General features: G+C 36.6%; 3 protein-coding genes, 1 long non-coding RNA gene and 1 pseudogene across 6 annotated transcripts; 2 read left to right on the forward strand and 3 right to left on the reverse strand.

Annotated features, from left to right (window-relative positions):
* Positions 1–2799: 2799 nt before the first annotated feature.
* On the forward strand, positions 2800–6311 carry LOC113730206 (metacaspase-1). Of its 2 annotated transcripts, none has more exons than XM_072078244.1 (5): positions 2800–3434; positions 4734–5064; positions 5253–5373; positions 5515–5759; positions 5985–6311. In XM_072078244.1, exons 1-5 carry the CDS (start codon positions 3068–3070, stop codon positions 5995–5997), a joined length of 1077 nt encoding a protein of 358 aa, XP_071934345.1. In that variant the 5' UTR covers positions 2800–3067; the 3' UTR covers positions 5998–6311. The 2 variants fall into 2 exon arrangements, with proteins under 2 accessions (XP_071934345.1, XP_027110532.2); XM_027254731.2 differs by having other exon boundaries at positions 5515–5718.
* A 192-nt stretch (positions 6312–6503) lies between these two features.
* Positions 6504–7238, reverse strand: LOC140036517 (uncharacterized). Its single transcript, XR_011840081.1, has 2 exons — positions 6866–7238; positions 6504–6758 (listed from the first exon to the last, which is right to left on the reverse strand). It is a non-coding gene; the product is annotated as an uncharacterized lncRNA (long non-coding RNA).
* A 923-nt stretch (positions 7239–8161) lies between these two features.
* On the reverse strand, positions 8162–9662 carry LOC113733435 (probable BOI-related E3 ubiquitin-protein ligase 3). The gene is made up of 2 exons (XM_072081527.1): positions 9303–9662; positions 8162–8879 (listed from the first exon to the last, which is right to left on the reverse strand). Exons 1-2 carry the CDS (start codon positions 9660–9662, stop codon positions 8361–8363), a joined length of 879 nt encoding a protein of 292 aa, XP_071937628.1. The 3' UTR covers positions 8162–8360.
* A 2510-nt stretch (positions 9663–12172) lies between these two features.
* On the forward strand, positions 12173–15634 carry LOC113730207 (superoxide dismutase [Fe], chloroplastic-like; annotated as a pseudogene). Its single transcript, XR_003458288.2, has 9 exons — positions 12173–12409; positions 12536–12582; positions 13138–13212; positions 13683–13871; positions 14223–14394; positions 14630–14748; positions 14944–14970; positions 15083–15106; positions 15255–15634. The product of XR_003458288.2 is annotated as a superoxide dismutase [Fe], chloroplastic-like (transcript).
* Positions 15635–16019: 385 nt separating this feature from the next.
* Positions 16020–18896, reverse strand: LOC113730208 (ATP synthase subunit delta', mitochondrial). The gene is made up of 2 exons (XM_027254733.2): positions 18507–18896; positions 16020–16630 (listed from the first exon to the last, which is right to left on the reverse strand). The coding sequence occupies exons 1-2, from the start codon at positions 18768–18770 to the stop codon at positions 16286–16288; spliced, it is 609 nt and encodes a 202-aa protein (XP_027110534.1). The 5' UTR covers positions 18771–18896; the 3' UTR covers positions 16020–16285.
* Between the last annotated feature and the right edge of the window lie 4615 nt (positions 18897–23511).

The raw sequence follows: 23511 nt of genomic DNA on the forward strand, positions 1-23511 counted from the left end.
CTTCTGTATACCGCAACATCTTGGTTTCCAAAATTCTCACATGCATTTATTTTTGGTATTTGTTCGTAGTTACGTAGCATGCTTTAAGCTTGATTTCGAATATCCCCGTGTGCCAACCTCATACGTGTTTTCTCGGGATTTGGCTCTCATCTACGGTGGATTCTCTCTTCATTTCTCACGATATACATTTGAACGCACGATATTTGTCATTATTTATTAATAAAGATTAGGATTAGTTAAATTTTAAAATGATCGTATCCCTTCTTATTTAATAGATGAAAATACATGTCATGCATCTAAATCTGCATTGTAAAAAATGGAGATGAAATTCACTGCAGAGAAACTAAATCCGTTTTCTGATTCTGCATGATTTTTTGTTTTTTTTCTAAAAGTAATTAACATGTTGAACTACAATCAGAAAAGTGAAAGATACACTACTGACACGATTAAATTACGAAGAGGGCAATTTGACACCGGAACATATAGTTGAACCTCGGAAGGGCGTTTTTGCATCAAACCTCTTATATTGCAGTAAAAATTACCAACGAAGAGTTAACTTGGCGGGAGAAGTCATCATTGTGACTCTAGCACTATAACGAAATTTCTTTTTAAGTGGGCACACAACGAAGAGTTCAATGCAGTTAACCCACAAGACCGCATTAAAACCAATTATTCTTAATTGAATTAAAATGAGATTAGATCACCAAGCAATCAATTAAGCAGATCTCGACATCATTACTGCATTAAATTAGTCAGATCCACAAGACTCTACACTAAACCAATTATTCTTAAGCGATTTATCATGCTGGACGATTAATTAATAATAATCCGTTAATAAAATTTAGTTTTTATCAAAAATGAAAAAGAAGCACGACTTTTTAAGAAGTTTTTTAGTTGACCAAAACACAAAGTCAAAATGTCAGTAATGATGATTGTATCGTTTCCCTAGTACAAGTTATTCTAAACGACTTTGTATGACTTTGCAATAAACATTTTATCGGTGCTCAAAAAATTGACCTTTTCGAGTTTGAACTAGTCTTTCTCCAATCCAGACAAGTGGGAGGGGTTTTTTTTTCTCTTTTTAAAAAAAATTAAAAGTTTTTGAATTAAGCCACTGCTCTTTTTTTTTCGTCAAACGGCAAGAAACTTGACTATTGACTTAACAAATCTTAATCCACAGTATACCTCAAAAGCCATGGTAACTAGTGAGGGTACTAAGGAGACTTATAAACCCAACACCCAAACCCCCCCAAACGATGTGGGATAAAAACTCCACAGGATGCCCTGCTGCTAAGACCTAACGAGACCCCAAGCCCTCCGAGACTGAGTTTCTGTCTTTTTTTCGTAATTAAGCCACTACTGCCACTGGCATATTTTTACGTGATTTGTTGGTCAAACTGCCCCGAAGAATATACATAGGAAATTAGAAAGGAAGGAATGGAAGTAGGCAACTTGTTTCGTTTGCCAGCTACGGAAGAAAGTCAGCCAGATTGGCATTGAAAATTATGGTCATTCATTTCCCACATGCACTACTGTTTTTTTTGGAATCACAAAAGAAGCTCTTTGTCGTGGAAGGTTCCAATTCATTGCCCCAAATCCGATGGCACAAAGCGGTGATACGTTTCATGTTCCATCAGCAACCCACCAACATTTTCTTTTCTTTTCTTTTTTTTTGAGTAAGAACAGATGCAATGGATTAATGGATATCAATTGACAATTGCCAAGATGAAAATTTGGGCTCAGACGCATGCTGAAAATCTGTCTCAAAACTTTTGCCCTTGAATTCTAAACCCTACTTGCTGGCATGTACTTAACAGAGTGATGTTCTTATTCTACTTAATTGAGATCATAACTTATTAAATTAATACACTGCGGAATTGGTGGTTCTCTTGACTTAGGGTGTGTTTGGATTGCATTGTTACGTTTTTCGTGAACATATTTTTTAATTATCTTTTTATCTCAGATATATTAAATCGTTACCGTAATTTTTCTACAAAAAATTCAGAAAAATGTAATCCAAACAAAGCCTAAGTAGTTTCTGTAAATGTCAACATATATAATTTCAAGATTGAGCAAAAACATAAACGTAGTGGCAACTACTACTGTTTTCTCTTTTACTTCTTACCGCGGACACGCAAAGACGTTGATCCAACAAAACTAAGAAAAAAAAAAAGAGAGGTCAAAAGTATGTTATCATTATTTTTTTTCAAGATAGGTTCACATGGTCCATGAATTCCGAATAATTTCAAGAAAAAAAATTATTGGTAGGAAAATATATATCGAGAGGGAGGATTTATCTAACCTCTAGCTTCCTTCGTGTACACCAGTATGAGAGTATTTGAATAATAATATTTTTTTCTCAAATATTATGTTACGTATCTCACAGTTATAATTTTAAATTAATTTTTTATATTTTCAATAACTTTTTTATTTCATGTACATTATTTGGAACCCATGAGGGGCAAATTCTCCTGGTGCCTATCTCCTCCATCCATGAGACTGGTTTGTTTGGATTGTAAATGATTTGGTCAAATATATTTGCTTACATCATCATTACAATTTTCAATACACTTTTTTATCTTTTCAATTATCTTTTTATCTCACATACATCACATCACAAAAAATATTACAGTAAAAATATTTCAAATAATTTACAATCCAAACAACCCGACTAACCTAAAAAGAACTGAACACCTTGCTTCAAAAAAAAAAAAAAAAAAAAAGGAATCCAACTCCTTGCCACGCAGGCTAATAGACATTGGCCTGTTTTGTATTTTATTTTAATGGGAATTTTCCCTCGCTGCTTCTGTAGTCAGAAGTCAGGACTAGAGAACGTCTCTTTTCTCTGTTCTCTAGATTGGCTTCTGAATTCTCGCCCGCGTCTTCCCCAGTTCTCACCAACTCCCACTTTGCTCGGCCCCATCGCCCCCATGGCCAAAACTCCTCTCCTTTAACTTGATAAAAAATCCACAGATCCCGCCCATCTACGTAAAACCTTAACTCATCGATATCAGGATTTCTTTCGTTATCGTTATCGCTATCCTCCTCCGTCCTGATCAAGAAAAAGATGTTGATGCTAGTTGACTGTTCCAACTGCCGCACACCGCTACAGCTTCCACAAGGTGCTAAGTCCATCAGATGCGTCATCTGCCATGCCGTCACCCTCATCGCCGACCCAAGAGGGGTCCCGCCACCACCACCACCACAACCACCGGCTCCATACTATCATCCACCGCCGCCGCCTTCGCCTTACAACCATGCTCCCCAAGGTCAACCCCCTAGAGTCCACGGTCGCAAGAAAGCCGTGATTTGCGGGATATCCTACAGGAACACCAGACAGGAACTCAGAGGCTGCATCAATGACGCTAAGTGCATGAAGTTCTTGCTCATCAATCGCTTCAAGTTTCCTTCCGATTCTATTCTCATGCTCACCGGTGATAGTTACACGCCTTTCTCTTGCCATTTCTTACGACTTTGCGCTAATGTGCATTATTTTGTTTCTTCAGGCATTAACCTGTTCCAAATTTCTACCAATTTTTTCTGTTATGGGATTTCAATTTATTGTGAGAATTCGAGGTTCTTGATTTGTGTCTGATTTTTATTCACTATTTTTAGGTCTGACTGATTGCTGGATACTTGCTAGTTCCCAAAAAAAAAAAAAAACATTGCTTTAGTTTCTGTTTCTGAAAAGTTCTTCCCTTTCTGTTCCCAGCTGCAAGATCCCTACTAGGCTACTACAAGCAGATATAAGTTGGTATATCTATTTTTGCACACTCTCCCTGTCTGTTTGCTTAGCATATCTAAATCAATTCTGGCTTTCTTTACTTTTTTTCAAACACATAATCAATACCGCGTTTCCCTTGCAGCTTGGATGACCAAATTTTTACCATGTTTAATAAATTCGCAGAAAACAACTGCCGAAGCTGAATATTCACTGTTGCCTGAATAACCCACACACCATTATATTAAACTTTCTGGGTCCACCAATGACTATCCTAACTAAAAGATTCTTAAATCATTTAATTGACAGCTGAAAGATGGGTGGTTATAATTTCAATAAAAGGTTCTGAAGCAAGAAACTGGAACACCTCCAGTTTCAAACTTGTTACTTTAGGAATTTATTCCATCTTCAAATATAAATCAGCAAGATTGTGAATCTTGCAAGCAAAGGCTAGGTATCCTATCCACTTAATGTAATTGCAAGAATCACATAAACATGCTTTTGATTTTAGAGTATCGTAAAGAATTTTACTAAGGTGTTCCACAAATTAACAACAACTCCTGATCAAATCCTGTCTGGGAATCCTGCAATAATGGTAACAATATCTGGAGAAAATCCAACCATATTCAAAGCAAAGAGATATTGTGAGTGGTTCTTAATAGCTTCTAAATAAGTAACTGAAAATCCAAAAATTCAGTAGTTCAAAGCCCCAGCAGTAGAAATAGTGCATGCATATTCTTTTGCTATGAGACTCAACTCTGTTTATTCATAGTGTTATGACAGGATGTTGACCGAGAATGAGTATAACATGATTTTCTGAGTATATTTCTTGTTCGATAACTAAATGATTGAATCGTGGCTAGTTAATGAAAGAGTACTTTTTATCCTCATACTCGTCGATTAATAACAAGCTTCTGCCAATTCGTGCCTTTAGCTAATTAACTAATTAATAGAGGTTGTACAACCAAAATGGCAGTTTGTAATCTAATTTGCTGTGGACTTATCTTTTCAGAAGAAGAAACAGATCCTTACCGTATTCCAACAAAACACAACATCAGAATGGCCATGTATTGGCTTGTGCAAGGTTGTCAGCCAGGTGATTCCTTGGTATTCCATTATTCAGGTCATGGTTCACAGCAAAGGAACTACAACGGTGATGAGGTTGATGGTTATGATGAAACACTTTGTCCTTTGGATTTTGAAACACAAGGGATGATAGTTGATGATGAAATTAACGCTACCATTGTTAGGCCACTTCCTCGTGGAGCTAAGCTTCATGCTATCATAGATGCATGTCACAGTGGCACAGTGCTGGATTTACCATTCCTTTGTAGGATGGACAGGTTCATCAATCCTTTGAACATTTACTGCTTGATGTCTAGTATCTAATGATCAGAGAGGTCAGAAAAGAAAATAGATAAATTATTCTGAAAATGGCTGGTTTTTCAGCCAATCGAGTGACATATTTCTCTTTGAGATCCCTTGAAAATTTTTTTTTTTTTCTCAAGCTGCTTAAATCTTTGCTGTGTAGAACTGGGAGGTATACATGGGAGGACCATCGCCCTCGATCAGGTGCATGGAAAGGAACAAGTGGTGGAGAAGTCATATCGTTTAGTGGTTGTGACGACGATCAAACTGCTGCTGATACAGATGTAAATTCAATACAACTTCCTCTCATTTCCCAATCTTGATTTGATGCTTTATGCTTACTATTTCATTAATAAATCATACTGTTCTCTAAGCTCAAACTAAACAAGGAAAGCATGGATTAATCTCATCTAAATGCTGGACAGGCTCTATCTAAAGTGACTTCAACGGGGGCCATGACTTATTCATTTATCCAAGCAATTGAGCGTGGACAGGGAACCACATACGGGAGCATCTTAAATTCAATGAGATCAACCGTCACCAGTAACGAGGATGGTCTAGGAGGTGGCATTGTGACATCACTCCTCACAATGCTTTTGACGGGTGGCAGTCTAAGTGGTACGAGACAGGTAAAACATCGTCTTTGCCAATCCTCATCCCAAATCTGGAGGTAAAACTCCTGACATTCTGAATCAGTTTGCCATGTTAAAGCTTGTATGTCAGAAAGTATGTCCTTGGTGCTATCTCATAATTCATTTTATGGGGCCACGATTTTGTTAAAGCTTCTAAAGATGAAATAAATCATCTTGCCGTATATAGAAAATAGGACTGCAATACGGTGAAATTCTCTTAAATGAAGCTAGTAATTGAAGTTTTATCATTTACTTTGTTGCAGGAACCCCAGTTGACAGCTAATGAACCTTTTGATGCGTACACAAAGCCGTTTTCACTGTAGCAAATAAATGATGATTCTCAGCCGTGTGATCTACTTGGTACTGCAGATTGTTGTACAGTTCTTTGCCTTTGATGGAATTTGAAGTTCATTTCTTTGATGCAAGCTATTCGTAAATTATCTTATGGCCCCTGTAAAAGGTTGTTCATCTGATCAAACGATGTATAACCGGAGTTTTTGAAATTTCTTTAACGCAGTAATCCTCCTGAATTTAACATGTAGCTCTCTCTCTTTTTGATTAAACAATTAAACCTGTGCAATTGTTGCCAATCTTGTGACATTCTAATTGTGTTTTCCCCGAACCACTTCAGTGACATTAAATGCGCAGGACAAAAGAAAAGTCAAACTGATTCTTGATTTCCCCTTCGCACCGTGGTTGTGCATGGCCAACCAATCTGACTGCCTTAATGAATCGTTCCAAGTGGCGAAAAGCCAAGCAACACAAGGAGATCAAGAGGTTCGTTTTATATAAATTACTACCTGATTCCGGAGAAGAAAGTAGAAACATGTTGTGCTTCAATTTAATCTCTGTTTCAAGTTAGTATCTATATCAAGAAGAAGATACAGAGAGAAACTATTTAGCACACTTTTCAGTTTGTTACCTATACTAGGTCGATGTTCCTGCCAGTCCTGTGTGATTGCCTTTTCATTCTTCAACAGAACAAGGTGCCTCCTACACCTTGCAGTATCCTCCTTCAAAGCCATCTCTTCCATCACCTATCATCCTCCCCCCCCCCCCCAACCCACAAATTGACACCATTAGAAAGGTAGAATAGGTGCAGAGGAAAAAGGCTTTATGTGAATAAAAAATGAGTTAAAACCACCTTCTCGTCTTGGGGAAACTTTGCACTACATCTGACTCAGAAATGTCTTGCTTGTTGCCTGGAATGAGGATCGCTTGACGTTAGCCCAGGTAGAAATCACAAAGAAAAAGTAGGGATTGCATGGCCTTCAGGGAAAGATTTGTCGGGCTTCCAACAAATCCTCATCTCCCATATCCATCTTCTGCTGCTTGTTCCTGGAAATTCCGTTAACCTGTATTGTGCCATCTATCTGAGGACGAAAACTAGTAACGGGGAACGTTTTGAAAGATTATCTTAATCTCTACGCAAACAGTATGCAAACTAAGAAAAAAAAAAAGAAAAAGGCCACAAAGTTATCCCGTGACTATGACAGATCAAATTCTTTAGTAGGAGAGATTTGTTTGAATAATTTGTTGTACAGAAGTTTCCCCAGACCAATAAAATATGGCGCGACTTTTATTTCATTTTATTTTTATGGCGCGACTTCTCGCAGAATAGAGAATTTTTATTTTATTTTTTTTTAAAAAGGGCCTTAAAGTTAAAGAGCTTATGAATTACGGTCCCCAACAGGCCAATTAGCGAGTATAATTAATTTTTTTAAAAATATAAGTGGAATTAATAATTAATTTACTCTAGACCAACAGGTTGAACCGTCCAATCCTTCTAAAAGTTCGGGATAGCTTGTCTGGGAATTATAAACTGTTGTCAAAGAACAAACAGTACATCATCCAGGTAGTCACTAAACTTTTTCAATAATTAAGATTTGGCTACTCGATTATTAGTAGTATATTTTTACCTATTAAACTATCAAAAATATAATTTTGGGTCATTCCGTTTGATTTCACCGTTAACTTTGTTAGATCTAAGAGTCTGCACGATTTACGAAACATACTATTAATAATTAGATCTAGTATTGTTAATGACAAAATTAGACCGAATGACTCAAAATTTACAGTTTTAATAATTTAGTGGATAAAAACATACTATTAATAGTTGAATGGTCAAAACTTGACTATTTGAAAAGTTTAATGGCTATTAAGATAATTTGCTCAAGTATTAATGAGTACGATGAGAGTCCCTTTTTTTTAAGAAGAAAGACCCTATTTACTTCACAAGAAATGAATGATACGAAACAATAAATCTTAGCAACGACTAGGGGCCATGACTTTGTTGCTTCAATAGAATAAATTTGCAATGCTGAAATTATAATTCCAACCAAAAAAAAATTAATTTCAACCCCATACTAATTCCATACAAAAAACAAACCATTTCCAATCCTCATGCTAAAACATCAAAAATAATAATAATAAATTCAAATCCTTAATTTGGATCACAATCCAACATAATATACATAGTAGTCTGTGAGATGATACATCATACGAGTAGCTTTAAGTCTTGAAGCTCTAAGAAAAACAGAAATATACAAGAACGATTGGAAACAAAAAAAAGCCCATGAGACGAAGGAAGATAGAGATGGCCCAACCCATGACGTCCTAACAGGCGTGGGCTGCAGAGCCTACGGAAGACGCACCTCAACACTGGTGGTCTTAATGGACCCACAAACTGGGCAGGCTTTGGTGGTCTCATCGCAGCGGGTGCAGGTGCTAACGTGGCGACACGGCCACGTCATCACGGTGGCGACTCGTTTCCCGCAGGCCCTACAGGCCAACTTGATGGGCTCCACCTCCTCCGCCAGCCGGTGCCGGCCCACGTGGGACGACTCGGCCTCATCTTGCTGGACCTCCGAGCTCCCGCCAGTCTCCTCCGCTTTACCCCCCCGGAGGAGAGCCTCTTGGAGAGCCGCCCTCAGAGAAGCATTCGTATCCTCCAAGTACTTGAGCTTGCTCTGCAGAAGCTGGTTCTCCTTCTGGAACAGGGCTTCCCTGTGTTCATAGCCCAGGATCTTGCGGGCCACCTGGTTGAGTTCCAACTCTTTCTCTTTGACTTTCTTGGCGGCCTTCTCCTCCGCCTCGTGCACCACCGCATCGTATTGCCTCCGCTGCATCTCCGCTAAGACGCATTTGAAATGCTCCCCCTGCATGCAAACGCAATCATTATGCCGTGTACATAATTAAGTCAAACATGTTACGTACTAGTTGGATAGAATTCAAACCTGCACAACACACTGAAGAAGAGTGAAAACCCGTCTACAAGATTACAAGATATGATGATTGACGATGCAGATTATTTCTCGTGTATTAATTATGAAGGTTTAATTTACTCGTGTATATTCAAGAATTTGCAAAATTAATTGGTGTGCATCTCTCGTGCATGTGTAAAACAAACAATTGTAGACCTTTCATGAAAAATTTAAATACAAAAAACGTACGATACCTCTAAAGTAACACGCATGGTGTACTTGCGAGAAAATTACGCATCGGCCGGGATAAATTTGTTAGTGTTGCATGGCCATTTGGACGGACAAGAGTGTGTGGTGATTAACGAGAGAAATAATTACCTGGTTTCTGATGAGTTGATCAATTTGGGCATTGTGATCCCTCACTATTGGCGGAGTAGCGTCTTGATCATCAAAGCCAGTTAACAAGGAAGTGAAGGGTTTCGATGGCGGGGAAATAGTCAAGTTTTCAAGCAGCGGATTTGAGAACTGGCGGTGGTGCTGCTGCTGCTGCTGCTGGTGGCGGTTGTTGTTGTTGAGGTCCAAGCAGAAAGCCCCGTTGGACATGTAGGGAGTAAAAGGAGGCTGGTGATGGAGAGGGAAGTATCGAACAGTTGCCCCCGCCGGCAGAGGAAGAGGAGGTGTTCCCCCGGTTGCCGCTGGCACTAAGCTTTGATCACCACCACCAACACCGTCTTTCATCTTCCTCCTGCGTGTACTACTCGGGCCTGCATCTGCATGCATTAAAAGGTACAAATATTTATAACAAAAAAATAAAATAAATAAAAAATTCCACTTCACTTTTACACTTTCTCATACGAATTAGTTCTAGTAGAAAAGTACACGAACGCTAGTAAACAAATCAAATGATGGATATTTTTAAAGAAAATATATAGGAGTATTAAAACAGAAACCCCTTAGAGTATAGAAGAGACCTGAGCGTTTAGGGGGCATTATGGATTTTGATTGAGACACAGAATTTCAGGAGGCCTAGTCGGATCCTACGTAAAAGAAAATTAAGAAAAAAAAAAAAAAAAAAAGGTACGATCACAACAACGTGGAATATCGAATCTAAACAAAAACAATCTAGAAAAAGAATTGATTTTATGTCTGTGCTGTGATACAGAAGTGCATGTCTCTGGTGATTCACAAAGCGAATGGGATGATGAACTAATTAACCTGTTGAAGAACAAAGAAAATGGCAGGTGGGTTGTGAACTTGGACGGGAATGTACTGATTATAAAGGCGGTGCTGAAAGGGTGGCAGCTATTCGCAGAAAGTCACGACTTGACAAAATCTATCCATTTAAACAGTAACCAATTTCCCTGAGGGGTGCAATTGCTTAGACATTGCAGAAATCATCCAATATCTGAGTTTAAAACTTTTTCCAAATTTCGTCCCATAAAATTGATTATATACACTGTCTCTTCGCCCTCCCAGTTGCCCCATAGAAAGTAAAATATATTTGCATTTCCTCCCTCAGACGAGGTTTTGAAGCCAGTTCCTAATTTCATGCTTATAGGCATAAAACCATGCACGCATCAGCATTGACTTACCTACTATATTTCTGAGGGTCAATAACACTTTGCCGGCCAAACTTAGGAGTAGTCACACTTTATCTCTCTTAACCTTAAATATATATATCTACACTTTAATCACCACCATGAACACTAGTCAAAGTTTAAAATATATATAAAAGAGAGAGAGAGTGCAATGACGTTATTGTCCATATATTCATGAAATTATCTATAACTTAGTATTAATTCCTTCCATTGTACCGTTTGGCAATATTAATGCAAGCTATCTATCGTTTCGATAAAAAAAAAGTATTAATTCCTTCCATTGCTAAAAAAATATTACATCTTTTCTATCATATCAATTATATAACAATATCAAATTGAAAAGGTTAAATTTAGTTTATATCCTTAAAAATTTTCCTGTCGGTTAGTATTCACTTTTATATATGCTTTCTCCAATTTGTTATAATTTAAGTTAAATGAAAAAGAATAAACAACACAATACTAAAATAAATAGAGATACCATTTTTTTTTTTTGAAAAGGAGGTAATACAAAACTTGTTTTTTGTTTAAGAAACAGCCTTTTATTATTTTAATTTATGCGAACTTTTAGGGTAATATATACCATTGTCATTTTCTGTTCATGTATTTATAGTTAACGATTATTATACTTTCTTCTCAAAAAATAAATTTTGATTTAATCTCCATTTTCCTTCTCTGAGTTTAAAACTAGGCATATCAACCATTTTTATCAAATTTGATTAAGAATTTCATATTTGACTAATTTGATAAACAAAAAATGACAATGATATTAGTGTGAAAGATTGAATAAATGAAATTTATAAAAAATTACTTTAAAAATGATTTTGGTATTTTTTTAGTTTGATATTTTTGTATAATTGATATGATAGAGAAGATATAAATCTTTTAGCAATGAAATGAAATGATATTAAGTTATAAATAATATCATTACACTCAATTTTTTTTTTGATATTTCTAGTTTTTATTAGCCTTCTTGGAAACTAAAGTGTATATATTTAAGATTGAGGGAATAAAGCATAACTATCCCTAGTTTCAGGGGGCAAAGTGTTATTAACTTTATTTTTTCTAATAACTTTATTTAAAAAATTTAAGGACATTATTAACACGAGATATAACTCAAAAAACATCTAGCTATTACCTTGTCGGCAACTAAGATGAAATGGAGATAATTGTTTTTTTTTTTCTTCTCTTATCTTTTCTTTTTTGTATTTTTGTAAAATCTACATCCCAGTTCATATATTTCAATTCAAATTCAAGTTCAACATTCTTTTCTGTGTTGACTCATGCATGACTAAATCAAATCGTTTGATGGTTTTTTCTATGTTGGATAAACATAATAAATTGTCAAATTATACTCATGCATGACTAGTCAAAATATTTGCAGGTATTTTCTATGTTGTATCTCGGTTCAACATAAATCTCTAAATTGGAGTATTAAAAAATAAAAAAATTAGAAATATATTTATGATACAAGTTGATTTTTTTTAAAAAAAAATCATAAAATATACAAATATATATATGTTATTTTCATCTTTCGGGTTGAAAATACAGCACATAGTAATGTATTTACTAGTTGCAGTAGCATATACTAATATATTGTGGATGTCGTCTTGCTTAAAGTACAAATTGCAATTTCCACACACTTCCACGCCGTACAAGTTGAGCTACCGACCCGAAGTTACTGCGTTTTTCTCCTGAGCCGCGAACCCTACTGCTACTTAGACCGCTACTAAATAAGTAGAACCAACCAGTACCGACCACGGCATTTTCAGGGTCTTATCCTCCCTAATTCTAAAACCGATTTCGACTACACAGAGAGAGTAGCCAGCAATATGATGGCCACAACTGCATATGCTACTCCGCCAATTTCTGCTTTTCTCACTTCCCAAGGTCGCCATCTTCATCTCTCTGCTTACCTCTTTGATTTTGTGAATTTATTTATTTATTATTTATTTGGCATGTATGTGTGGATTTATCACTACTAAAGAACTGTTCTTGTCTGTTGTATTTATGCAGAAGGATTTCGGGGTTCAACTCGGGGCTTTCAATGGAAAAAGATTGAGGTGCGTTTTCTGCATCTCCATCTGGTTATGTTACATGAATTGTTAGTATTAGTTTGTGAACTTTCAATTTTAAACGGAAACTTTGCGTTTCTTTTTGTTTTCTATGGTTGAATGAAATGGGACATCAGTTGGATGCCTTGCTAGTGTTTGATTGAATGCATATGTTGGATATTGCATCTCGAGTTGCGACTTTCACGTGTTGTTCCGAGGGGCTATTTTCTGGTCCTGAATTACTTCTCATTTGCATATATACATCGATATTTGCAGCACATATGCGGACTCCAGTAGGTGGAAGCGAGTTGTATACTGATTCTAGGCGGCTATGTTTTGTTTAGCTACGCTTTTCAAGTATAACCAACCTATGTGTAGTTCAGTTGCAGTTTCAGTGATTCTACAAGTTAAAATGAATCTAGGACAAGTGGTAGAAGATGAGCTCAATTCATGGGTCTAACATTGGAACAAGAACTGAACGTTGGGAAGCAATATTTTCTTGTCAATTGAATGTGATTTTTTCATTTATTGAGTTTTCTTTGAGGTTGAGTCCTTGTGTTGCAGAGAAAGTGTCTGAGAAAGGCTGGTCCTCCTAAAATTACTGCAAAATTTGACTTAAAGCCTCCACCATACCCACTGGTAAGTGCATTGTTGTCTTGAATTTCAATACACAAATTTTGTTTTCTCATCATACGTGTTGAATCAGGGTTGGTTGGTCAGTTAATTCATTCAGGCTACCTTGGAGCAACTCAATTAAAAAGGCATGATGATTTAGCCATCTTGGTTGGTATTTGGCCTTAAGCCCTGTTCACATTACCCGGTCAAACCAACTTCCGTATGTTGATACAATATGCTAATTATTTATGAACAAATCAAGTTTACAACTTGCCTTTTGCTGGATTTATTGGGCATATCTTAGCTGGTCATTGTCTTTGGCTGTCTTTCACTAATCTTCACCAGAAACATACCTGAAAATGCCCTGAGTAATTCCAAGCTAATTTTATTTCACCATGATATTTGGGCTGTTTTCAGCCCCCGACTGATCTTTTAGTTGTTGTTTAGTATTACATATTAATGTGCTATTTCTTTTACATTTTTTTTTAAATAAGGATGCTTTGGAACCTGTCATGAGTCGTAATACAATGGAATACCACTGGGGTAAGCATCACAGAGCTTATGTGGAGAATCTGAACAAGCAAATAGTTGGAACTGAATTGGATGGAATGACATTAGAAGACATTATACGAGTCACATACAACAATGGGGATCTTCTTCCACCCTTCAATAATGCCGCACAGGTGATGTCACTTAGTACCTTCGTCTTTAGCTCTTAATGTGCCAAGTTTTTCTTTGTTTTATTGTTCTTTCATATTTGGTTGGGAATATTTCTTGGTTGTCCAATTCAATGGTTTCTTATTTGAACAAGGTTGATGTTCTCTACCATAAGTCCTTGGAACTAAATGATGATAAACTGAAAATCGTATTTACAAATTTAAACATGCTTATATTTATTTCTTTTGCTTGGCAAGATTATGTTTCACATGATTTGAGATCTATGCATGCTTCAAACTACCTTTAACCTGCCTGCCTCTTTTGCTTGTTAAATGTTATATTGCAGATTCTTAGTTGAGTTAATTATACTAATACAGGCTTGGAACCATGATTTCTTCTGGGAGTCAATAAAACCAGGAGGTGGAGGAGAGCCGTCTGGAGAGCTCTTAGAGCTAATAATCAGGGATTTTGGTTCCTTCGAACAATTTGCCAAAGAATTCAAGGCAGCTGCTGCAACACAATTTGGTTCTGGGTGGGCTTGGCTTGTGTGTAAGCAATTTCATCATAACACATTCTTCTCCCTTTGCTTCCCTCACCCACCAAAAACTAAGACTAAAAGAGGGAATTGAAGGTGAAAAAAAGAAAGGCACATTATAATGTAAAAGAAAGAAAACCCCTCCTTGCTGGTTATTGCGGTAATCATTTGTTCCATTAGCATAGCTTGAATGTATCAAGGATTTCAAGGCGCAAGTGACTTACAGCTCTTCCATTTTGTTTCTTATAGATAAAGTAAATAGACTCAATGTGGGAAATGCAGTGAATCCTCGTCCATCAGAAGAGGACAAAAAACTTGTAGTAGTCAAGAGTCCTAATGCTGTGAACCCCCTGGTTTGGGACTATTATGTGAGTATATTCATGTCACAAGTTTGCTTTCGTAATTTAAAAAAAAAAAAATCAAGCATTAAGTTTTCCTGAAATTCACCTCATGTATAATGCCCAGATCGAACTTATTGTTATAAGCAAAAGGTAGTATTACTCAATTACTCTTGCAATTAGTGTTGATTCTCTGACAATATTATTATTCTTGATGTATTGCAGCCGCTTCTGACTATTGATGTTTGGGAGGTAAATTCATTGTTTCCCGGCTGATACTGAATACAGATATGATTTACCGATTCTTCTTTCTTTGAGAAACAACTAATTATTCTTATCCTAATTTTGGTTTGCTTTTTGACAGCATGCTTACTACCTTGACTTCCAGGTCAGTCCCATTTGATGAAATTAGTGATCATTTTCTTCTTCTTCTTCCTTTTCTCCCCTTAAGAGTAGAGCTCCTGCCTGCGGGCTTCTCTACAATGAACTGATTCATAAATAATGTGAGAATATTACTTTCATGATTTTCTTTACAGAATCGACGGCCTGATTTTATTTCAACCTTCATGGAGAAGCTTGTATCGTGGGAATCAGTCAGTTCCAGGCTTGAAGCCGCCAAAATACAAGCTGCAGAGAGGGAGTGAGGAAGAGAGGAGGAAGAATGAGGAGAAAGAGGATGAGATGGCAAATAATGAAGCAGTGGAGATGTACCTTGAAGATGCAGAGTCTAAATAATTTTGTTTTGAGTAGTTATGGATCTTATGCGTGATTTTGTTTTCCTAAAAAAGTTTTAATCGAGGCCACTTGAGTGGCAACTGGAAGGGGTGTAATGCTGTTTTATGAACACGCATGTATGTTTTTCTTTTGGTAGTGAATATATTCCATGGATGCAATATCAAGGAGTGGGTTGAACTAATGGATGCAATATCAAGGAATTTAGCTCTTTCCATGGCTGTTGATGCAAAGAAATTGTAATACTTGTCGTGTGTTTCTCCTTTTAATTTTTAATTTTTTTAAAAAGGCATCAATACTAGCATGAAGTCCACCAAATTACAAGTTGAAAAATCATGTCGGCTAATTGCTATTCTAAGGGGGAAGGCTAAGAATGTGCTGACCATACAAGCTTGAAATCTTGTGGCAAAGAGCTTCTGGTGTTTGGAACACTTCCCATGCCTGGTTAGGCCCTCGTTAAGTATTTCAGTGAGAGACTTATAAACTGATGACAATAATAAGGGCCGGTGACTATGAGGATCAATAACACAAACATATGCTAAACGGCAAAGCATTCATATTGGAGAAAATTCAGCAGAAAAATGCTAGTATATTCCAATTGATTCCCTCAATTTAGTATAGAGGATGTCGCATGAGATTCTGACAAAACACAACGTTATTCAGCTTGATCCTAATGCTTATTTAACTTCCAGTATAAGATCGGACAGCAAGATAGTTGTACAGATAAAACAAACTTAAAATTGCCTTTCCAAGTTAGGTACAAATGAGTCACTCAAGCAAAGACTGAAAATAGGAGATAAACAGAATGGATTCGGACTTAGTCTCTTTGGAAGCCTTAACCTGTAAGAGCAGCATTAAGAGCGCTGTGTACGTCAACCCCGATTTGAGCTTCAGCTTTCTCCACATCTGTTGATGCAGAGCTTAGTTTCTGCGTAAACTCCGCAAGGCCCTTTTGAACAAGGTTTTGATCAAATTGGTCAACAGGCGCAGCCTCCACAGCAATGATATCTGCGACTGAATTTGCATGTATAAATGCAAATCCACCACTTACAAAGTATTTAGTCACATCATTGCCTTCATGAACTGATAAGACGCCTGGCTTCAGCTCTGCAATTGTGGCTACATGCCCTGGCAACACACCCATCTGCCCGGTAGTTGCAGGGACAATGACCATATCAACCTGAAAGAAAGGAGGAAAAGCCACCAAAATGAGATCCTCGTGTTCTGCAGCTTATAGCCTATTGTGATAACAAAAAGCAAATCATTTAAATCTTTAGGCCATAAACCAAAATGCATAACTACCAAAGAAGGGTTTCAAGCAAATTTGTGAAGGATAGAAAGTGTCAAGACACTATCCATCTAATTAAATGCAGATGGGTCAACACCATTTGTATAAGCAGCTTGTAGCTGCCCAGTATGCAACTCTTTTCCCCTGGACAAACTACCCACTAGTATTCCAGAGTTGTCGTCTCCAGATACAAGATTCTTCTCCTGTAATTTTACCCTATTATAATATCAAAGGGCAAATCCTCTTGAAGTTTAGGCTATAACACCAAACTACAGAACTATCAGAACCATTAAGACGGGAAGAGGGCCTAACATAAGATTCTGGAACATTTGGAACACTGCACCTCCCCAATGCACCATCTTGCTTACATATTTATCATAAGATAAACCAACCCGATAAAGAATACTTTAGATTTGATATTTACCTTATGGCACCTTCCAGATAATGGTCTTAATGATAACTCCCATATAAATTGAGCAACTGATATTAATGCATTATGCAGTAGATACAGGTAGATGGTCTGACACAAAAATGGAAGGAAATTGTACTTTCCAACATATTGCTCATTTTAGTGTGTATTAGCAATCACCCAACAGATAAGCTTGCCAGGCTTTGATAACCCTTTCATACCTTCTGGTTAACAGCCCATACAAAAAACCCTTTTAGTATGTATGTCTACGATTAGTTTGTCATATTAGCAACACAAGCACTCTAGTTTTCCTCAGAAAATAAAAGACAGAAAGAAATAAAAGTAAACTCGAAAACACATAGTAAGAAGGAAGTCGAAAGCCATATGGTAGGTTAAAAAATCATTAGTCTCTCAAGTGCCTATCCAGTGTGGCATCTCTACAGTCGCAGTTATATATGTTCGATAAACATACCAATGACTAGCACTAGAGTTGACAAGCCTACTTCGCATAGTTTCTGAATTTTCAACCAGTCATAAGCTACCATGTGCCATGACAGGTACAATGAGCTATGCACCTTCTACGATCATTAGCCTAGACACCTTAGAAGCAGAGTGTTACTCAATGGAATTCTTGAGATGTGGAAATGGACCACAGAACAAAACTGTAGATGCTTTCCCTGTCACCTAACTTGCAAGTAATTCAACAAATTTCTCTTTTCTTCCTGTATGAGCAATTCAACAGCATTCTTTCCAGATGATCACGTGAGATTTCTTTTCTGATGACCGCTTTTCAGATGATACCAGAGGAACCTTTGTGCTAGCTCAATATATGCCACTTCATCGTGCTTTGCCAATTTAAAAAAGTTTTCTTGTCTTCAAGAAAATACTATTGCATTTAAACTTACAGCCACAAACCCACCCCTAATCTCCCACATGTAGCTCATCAATAACTACCTATTAAACATAACTTCATGAGAAGGGCATCAGCAACTCAAACCGTAACTTTCTCGAAGAACTAATGGCATAACAACAGCTCCTTATCAAGGGAAAGTTTCCAACTTCTACCGTACATCATAGCCAAAATGCTATTCAATTGAAATTCCAAAATTAATTCTGTTCCATAACAGGGCATTGAGACTTCCAGACAAAATTTTGTCAGAATCTCAGAATTTCTTTGGCCAACAACCTTCCTCTTTCAATATAAACTTCCAAAATCGTTCATTGTCACACTATATCTTAGCTATTATTGCACAGAACAAGGAACTAAACTAAAGATCTAATAAGTGGAATTTTAAAAAATGTAACGCCAATACAGCATCACAATCTATTCATAAGTAGAAAATGAATGGGTGTAATTACCTCTTTTGCGGAGAAAATGGAGTTGTAAGGAAGGACGACGTTGATTGTGAGCTTGGAAGGGATGGTGGACGGCGTCGGAGGTCGAGGAGCCATGAAAGCGGAGGGTGTCTTCGGAGGCTCAATGTTTGGGATGGTCGATCTCCAAGACTCGACGAACTTGGCGTCAACGGGAGTCTCGGCCGGAACATTGGTGGAGAATGGGCGGCGCCATCTCATGGCGGAGGAGGTGGCTCTTGAAAGCAATCGTGGGGCGTGTCGAAGCATCTTTTCCTTGAGTCGGGTTTTCGGGACGGATCTTTCACTGGGGTCCGGCGGCGAGCTGAAATGGGAGAGAGGCGAAGAAAATGAAAAACCGGCTCACAGTTTGCGGTGACTGTTGAGTACGAGTGTACGACAGAGTTGTGGAGCTTTCGGGTTTGGACTGAAATTGATTGGGTTGGTTGCCATTTACTTGTGGGCCTCACAATGGCCTACGAGGGCTGAAGCAGGCATTTTGTTGCCCTAAATGGGTATATCATAAACTCAGGCCCATTATTCATTCATCCATTAAAGTCAATTAGCTTTTGGCTCTTGTCTTTCTGTATATTTTTTTTATTTTTTTATTATTTAATACATTTGGTATTTTCTGGTGGAAAGCAATGGCCGACTTTGTATCTTTCTCATTTTTGGTTAAGAAGTTAATGCAACAGGGTGCGTGCTCTGGGATGTAATGACCAGCTCTTCAAGGTCTCAGTTACATAATAAATTTGACCCTTTGTCCTTTTTTCCTTTTCTTTAATATTCACTTCCTCAGCCAACTAACCTTTTATCTATAAGGATAACAAAGAACGTTTTCGAAAAATCACTGAAGACATCTAAAAATTTCATTCAACTTTCCCCGCACTTTTACTCTTTCCTAAAAGAAAAGGAAAAAAATAAAAAAGGTCACCAAAAAATTTCATTCAAGTTTGTTTCGGGTCTAGTAGTTGTGCATTTTCTTCTATGCCCAAAAGCTAAGCAACGTTCCATGTTATGGTGTTGAATTGGAAGTGATATCAATAATATCTTTGCGACCTTTTTTTTTTTTTGAAGAAAATTGTCAAACATGTAACTCAATATTGTTTTTGAAGAATTTTTTTAATCATTCTCGCACCATACAGTAGCTATTATTGCGTACAACATGGAATTAAATTGAAGATATAGCAACTGGAATTTTCAAACATGTAACTCAATATATTTTACAAATAAAACTCATGAGTAAAGAGGACAGGGGAGAAAGAGGAAGGAGGAGAGGGGTAGTGGGAGGCGGAAAATTTTTATAATTTTTTTAAAAAATATCTCAACAAAATTTTAATTTCTTAAAACATTCCAAAATACATTCTAAAAACATTTAATTCAAACTGACATTTACTGTAAAAATTTTAACATATATCGCAGCAACAAAGTTTTTGAAAAAAGCATCTTCGAAAGTATCTAATCTATACTGAGGCGTAATTTTATACTCTTGTACTAGTCAGTTTATGGATTTAAATCTTCGGTTAAAATATAAAAGCATTTCGTTTAATTAGAAACAGTAACAACTAATAATTGGAGTGTGAGTTTTTTCCAAGACATTTTTAATGATCTTTTTATTTCATGGATATCATATTGTTACGGTATATTTTTTAACAAAAACTTTTAAAAATTACAATCTGAAAGGGAAATTTTGCTTGAAGATTAACTCCTACCTCTCAAAACATTGATAATGTCCATTGCTAATTCACTCACGAGGATTAAGGAAAATTTTGCTTAAAAAATTAACTCCAATTTCCTTAAAGATTAACTCCCACTTCTCAAAACTTGGATAATGTCCATTGCTGATTCAGTCATGAGGATTAAAGGAAATTTTGCTTAAAGATTAACTCCTACTTCTCAAACTTGGATAATGTTCGCTACTGATTCACTCATGAGGATTAATTAACTTCTAGCTTTTTGTGTTTCTGGGAAATTTTGCTTAAAGATTAACTCCCACTATCTCAAAACTTGGATAACATCCTTTGCTGATTCAGTCATGAGGATTAAGGGAAATTTTGCTTAAAGATTAACTCCCACTTCTCAAAACTTGGATAATGTCTGTTGCTGATTCACTCATGAGGATTAATTAGCTTCTGGCTTTTTGTGTTTCTGGAAAATTTTGCTTAAAGATTTCCCACTTCTCAAAACTTGGATAATGTCCGTTGCTGATTCACTCATGAGGATTAATTAGCTTCTGGCTTTTTGTGTTTCTGGAAAATTTTGCTTAAAGATTAACTCCCACTTTTCAAAACTTGGATAACGTTTGTTGCTAATTCACTCATGAGGATTAATTAGCTTCTGGCTTTTTGTATTTCTGAGAAATTTTGCTTAAAGATTAACTCCTACTTCTCAAAACTTGGATAACATCCGTTGCTGATTCACTTATGAGGATTAATTAGCTTCTGGCTTTTTGTATTTCTGAGAAATTTTGCTTAAAGATTAACTCCTACTTCTCAAAACTTGGATAACATCCGTTGCTGATTCACTCATGAGGATTAATTAGCTAGCTTCTGGCTTTTTATATTTCTGGGAAATTTTGCTTAAAGATTAACTCCCACTTTTCAAAACTTCGATAACGTCCGTTGCTGATTCACTCATGAGAATTAATTAGCTTCTGGCTTTTTGTGTTTATGGGAAATTTTGCTTAAAGATTAACTCCCAAAACTTGGATAACGTCCGTTGCTGATTCACTCATGAGGATTAATTAGCTTCTGGCTTTTTGTGTTTTTGGGAAATTTTGCTTAAAGATTAACTCCCGCTTCTCATTTGTTGCTGATTCACTCATGAGGATTAATTAGCTTCTGGCTTTTTGTGCTTCTGGGAAATTTTGCTTAAAGATTAACTCACATTCTCAAAACTTGGATAATGTCCGTTGCTTAAAGATCAACTCATGAGGATTAATTAGCTTTTGGCATTTTTGTGTTTTTGGGAAATTTTGCTGAAAGGCTTAAAGATTAACTCCCACTTCTCAAACTTGGATAATGTCCGTTGCTTAAAGATCAACTCATGAGGATTAATTAGCTTTTGGCTTTTTGTGTTTCTGGGAAATTTTGCTTAAAGATTAACTCCCACTTCCCAAAAATTGGATAACGTCCGTTGCTGATTCACTCATTATTTGCTTAAAGATTAACTCCCGCTTCTCAAAACTTGGATAACGTCCGTTGCTTAAAGATCAACTCATGAGGATTAATTAGCTTTTGGCTTTTTGTGTTTCTGGGAAATTTTGCTTAAAGATTAACTCCCGCTTCTCAAAACTTGGATAACGTCTATTGCTGATTCACTCATGAGAATTAATTAGCTTATGACCTTTTGTGTTTATGGGAAATTTTGCTTAAAGATTAACGCCCACTTCTCAAAACTTGGATAACGTCTGTTGCTGATTCACTCCTGAGGATTAATTAGCTTTTGGCTTTTTGTGTTTTTGGGCGTTTTTTCTTTTGTTTTTTTTCCGGTAATTTGTTGGAAAGAAATTACCCGCTTTGTATCTTTCTCATTTTTGGCCGAACAAGTGAACGGGACACTACGCGTTATTGGCCTTGTCCTCTTATTCACTGATTCATGAGATCCTCGAGCCAATGCCCGCTATCTACAACTATAAATGCACTACTCAGCAGAGCAAAATTTTCAAGAAACAGTTGAAGCCATCTACAGAATTTCATTTAACTTTCTCTTCTGCACTTTTTGCTTTTCATAATGATGATGAAATCCTCTGGAGTTGCATTGTGCTGGTGCTTGGTGGTACTGTTGCTGGTGGGTCTGGGGCAAATCCAAAAGGCGGAGGCAGCCGGCTGCAATCCTCAAGCATTGAGTCCATGCCTGCCTTCCATCGTAAACGGCACTCCACCAACCAAAGAATGCTGCACAAATGCCAAGGAACAGGAGCCGTGCCTTTGCAATTTTATCAAAGATCCAGCGTACGGCAAGATTATAAAAAATCCCAATACCAAAAAAACTCTTGAAGCCTGTGGTCTGAAATGGCCAACTTGTCCATAATCGACCGCTCCATTAAAGTTTATTTCGGGCTAGTCAAATGTATCTTCTCTTATATGCTCGAAAACTGGCAACGTTCTCATGTAATGGTGCTGAACGAGAAATAATAATATCAATAATATCTATGCTCCTTTTTTCTGTTAAAAAAGGATTTGTTAAACCAATCAACTTTTACTTGATCAATCAACAATCGCATCACTCACATGCTAAAAACAGGAAGCAAGTGCGACCAATAAATTTATCATCCTTGCCAGAAGTTAATCAATTAAATTAAGCATGTTTATGCATTATTACCTCCATTTTAATCTAGAAAAATTTAAAAAAAATTTCATTTTTCATGAACAGATTCCTCAAATTTTTTTTTTATTTCACATTTATCAAATCACTCCAAAACTCCAATACTCAATCACATTTTTGTTCCCTTTAGGTCGGGTCTGTGAGTAGAAACAAAATATTGAGGAATTGTCCATACGTAAAATCATAATTATTGATACGGGCCTTTTCCACAGAAAGGGGAAATCTTGTGTTACAATAGAAGGGTTTGCAGGTCCAGACATTTTGTTGCCTACCTTTTATGGGCTACCCGTAAACTCAGGCCCATATGGACTTTTCTCTACGATAGGCACAACTTACACGTAATATTTATAAAGAAAACTTACATGTTTCATTGCTAACATAAAAAAAAAAAAAGAGAAAAGATCCTAACATAAAATGTTGACGGCTCCACCCGAGAGAGTAGAAGTTGAAACAAAAAAAAAAAGGGAAAAAAAAAAAGAAAAAAGGGCTTTTAGCGTTTTAAGGTTCAAACATGGGACCTCACATATAGAAATAAAGTACAATTACCATGAAACCAACAGCCCATTTATTGGTTATTTGGTCCTTCTTATATTATAAATTAGACTTTTATTCTTATTTTATTTATTCAAAACAAAATTTATTTGAAATCTTTTAATAAAATTTTATTATTTCCCAAATCCTATAA

This window comes from Coffea arabica, chromosome 2e (genome assembly GCF_036785885.1).
Source record: "Coffea arabica cultivar ET-39 chromosome 2e, Coffea Arabica ET-39 HiFi, whole genome shotgun sequence".
NCBI classification, from domain to species: Eukaryota; Viridiplantae; Streptophyta; class Magnoliopsida; order Gentianales; family Rubiaceae; genus Coffea; species Coffea arabica.

Coding starts and splice junctions, on each gene's coding strand:
- LOC113730206 (XM_027254731.2), top strand. CDS start 3,068: ATGTTGATGCTAGTTGACTGTTCCAACTGCCGCACACCGCTACAGCTT. Junction 3,435..4,733: donor TTCTATTCTCATGCTCACCG/GTGATAGTTACA, acceptor TTATCTTTTCAG/AAGAAGAAACAGATCCTTAC. Junction 5,374..5,514: donor AAACTGCTGCTGATACAGAT/GTAAATTCAATA, acceptor AATGCTGGACAG/GCTCTATCTAAAGTGACTTC.
- LOC113733435 (XM_072081527.1), bottom strand. CDS start 9,662: ATGAAAGACGGTGTTGGTGGTGGTGATCAAAGCTTAGTGCCAGCGGCA. Junction 8,880..9,302: donor ATCAACTCATCAGAAACCAG/GTAATTATTTCT, acceptor GTTTGCATGCAG/GGGGAGCATTTCAAATGCGT.
- LOC113730208 (XM_027254733.2), bottom strand. CDS start 18,770: ATGCTTCGACACGCCCCACGATTGCTTTCAAGAGCCACCTCCTCCGCC. Junction 16,631..18,506: donor CCATTTTCTCCGCAAAAGAG/GTAATTACACCC, acceptor CCTTTCTTTCAG/GTTGATATGGTCATTGTCCC.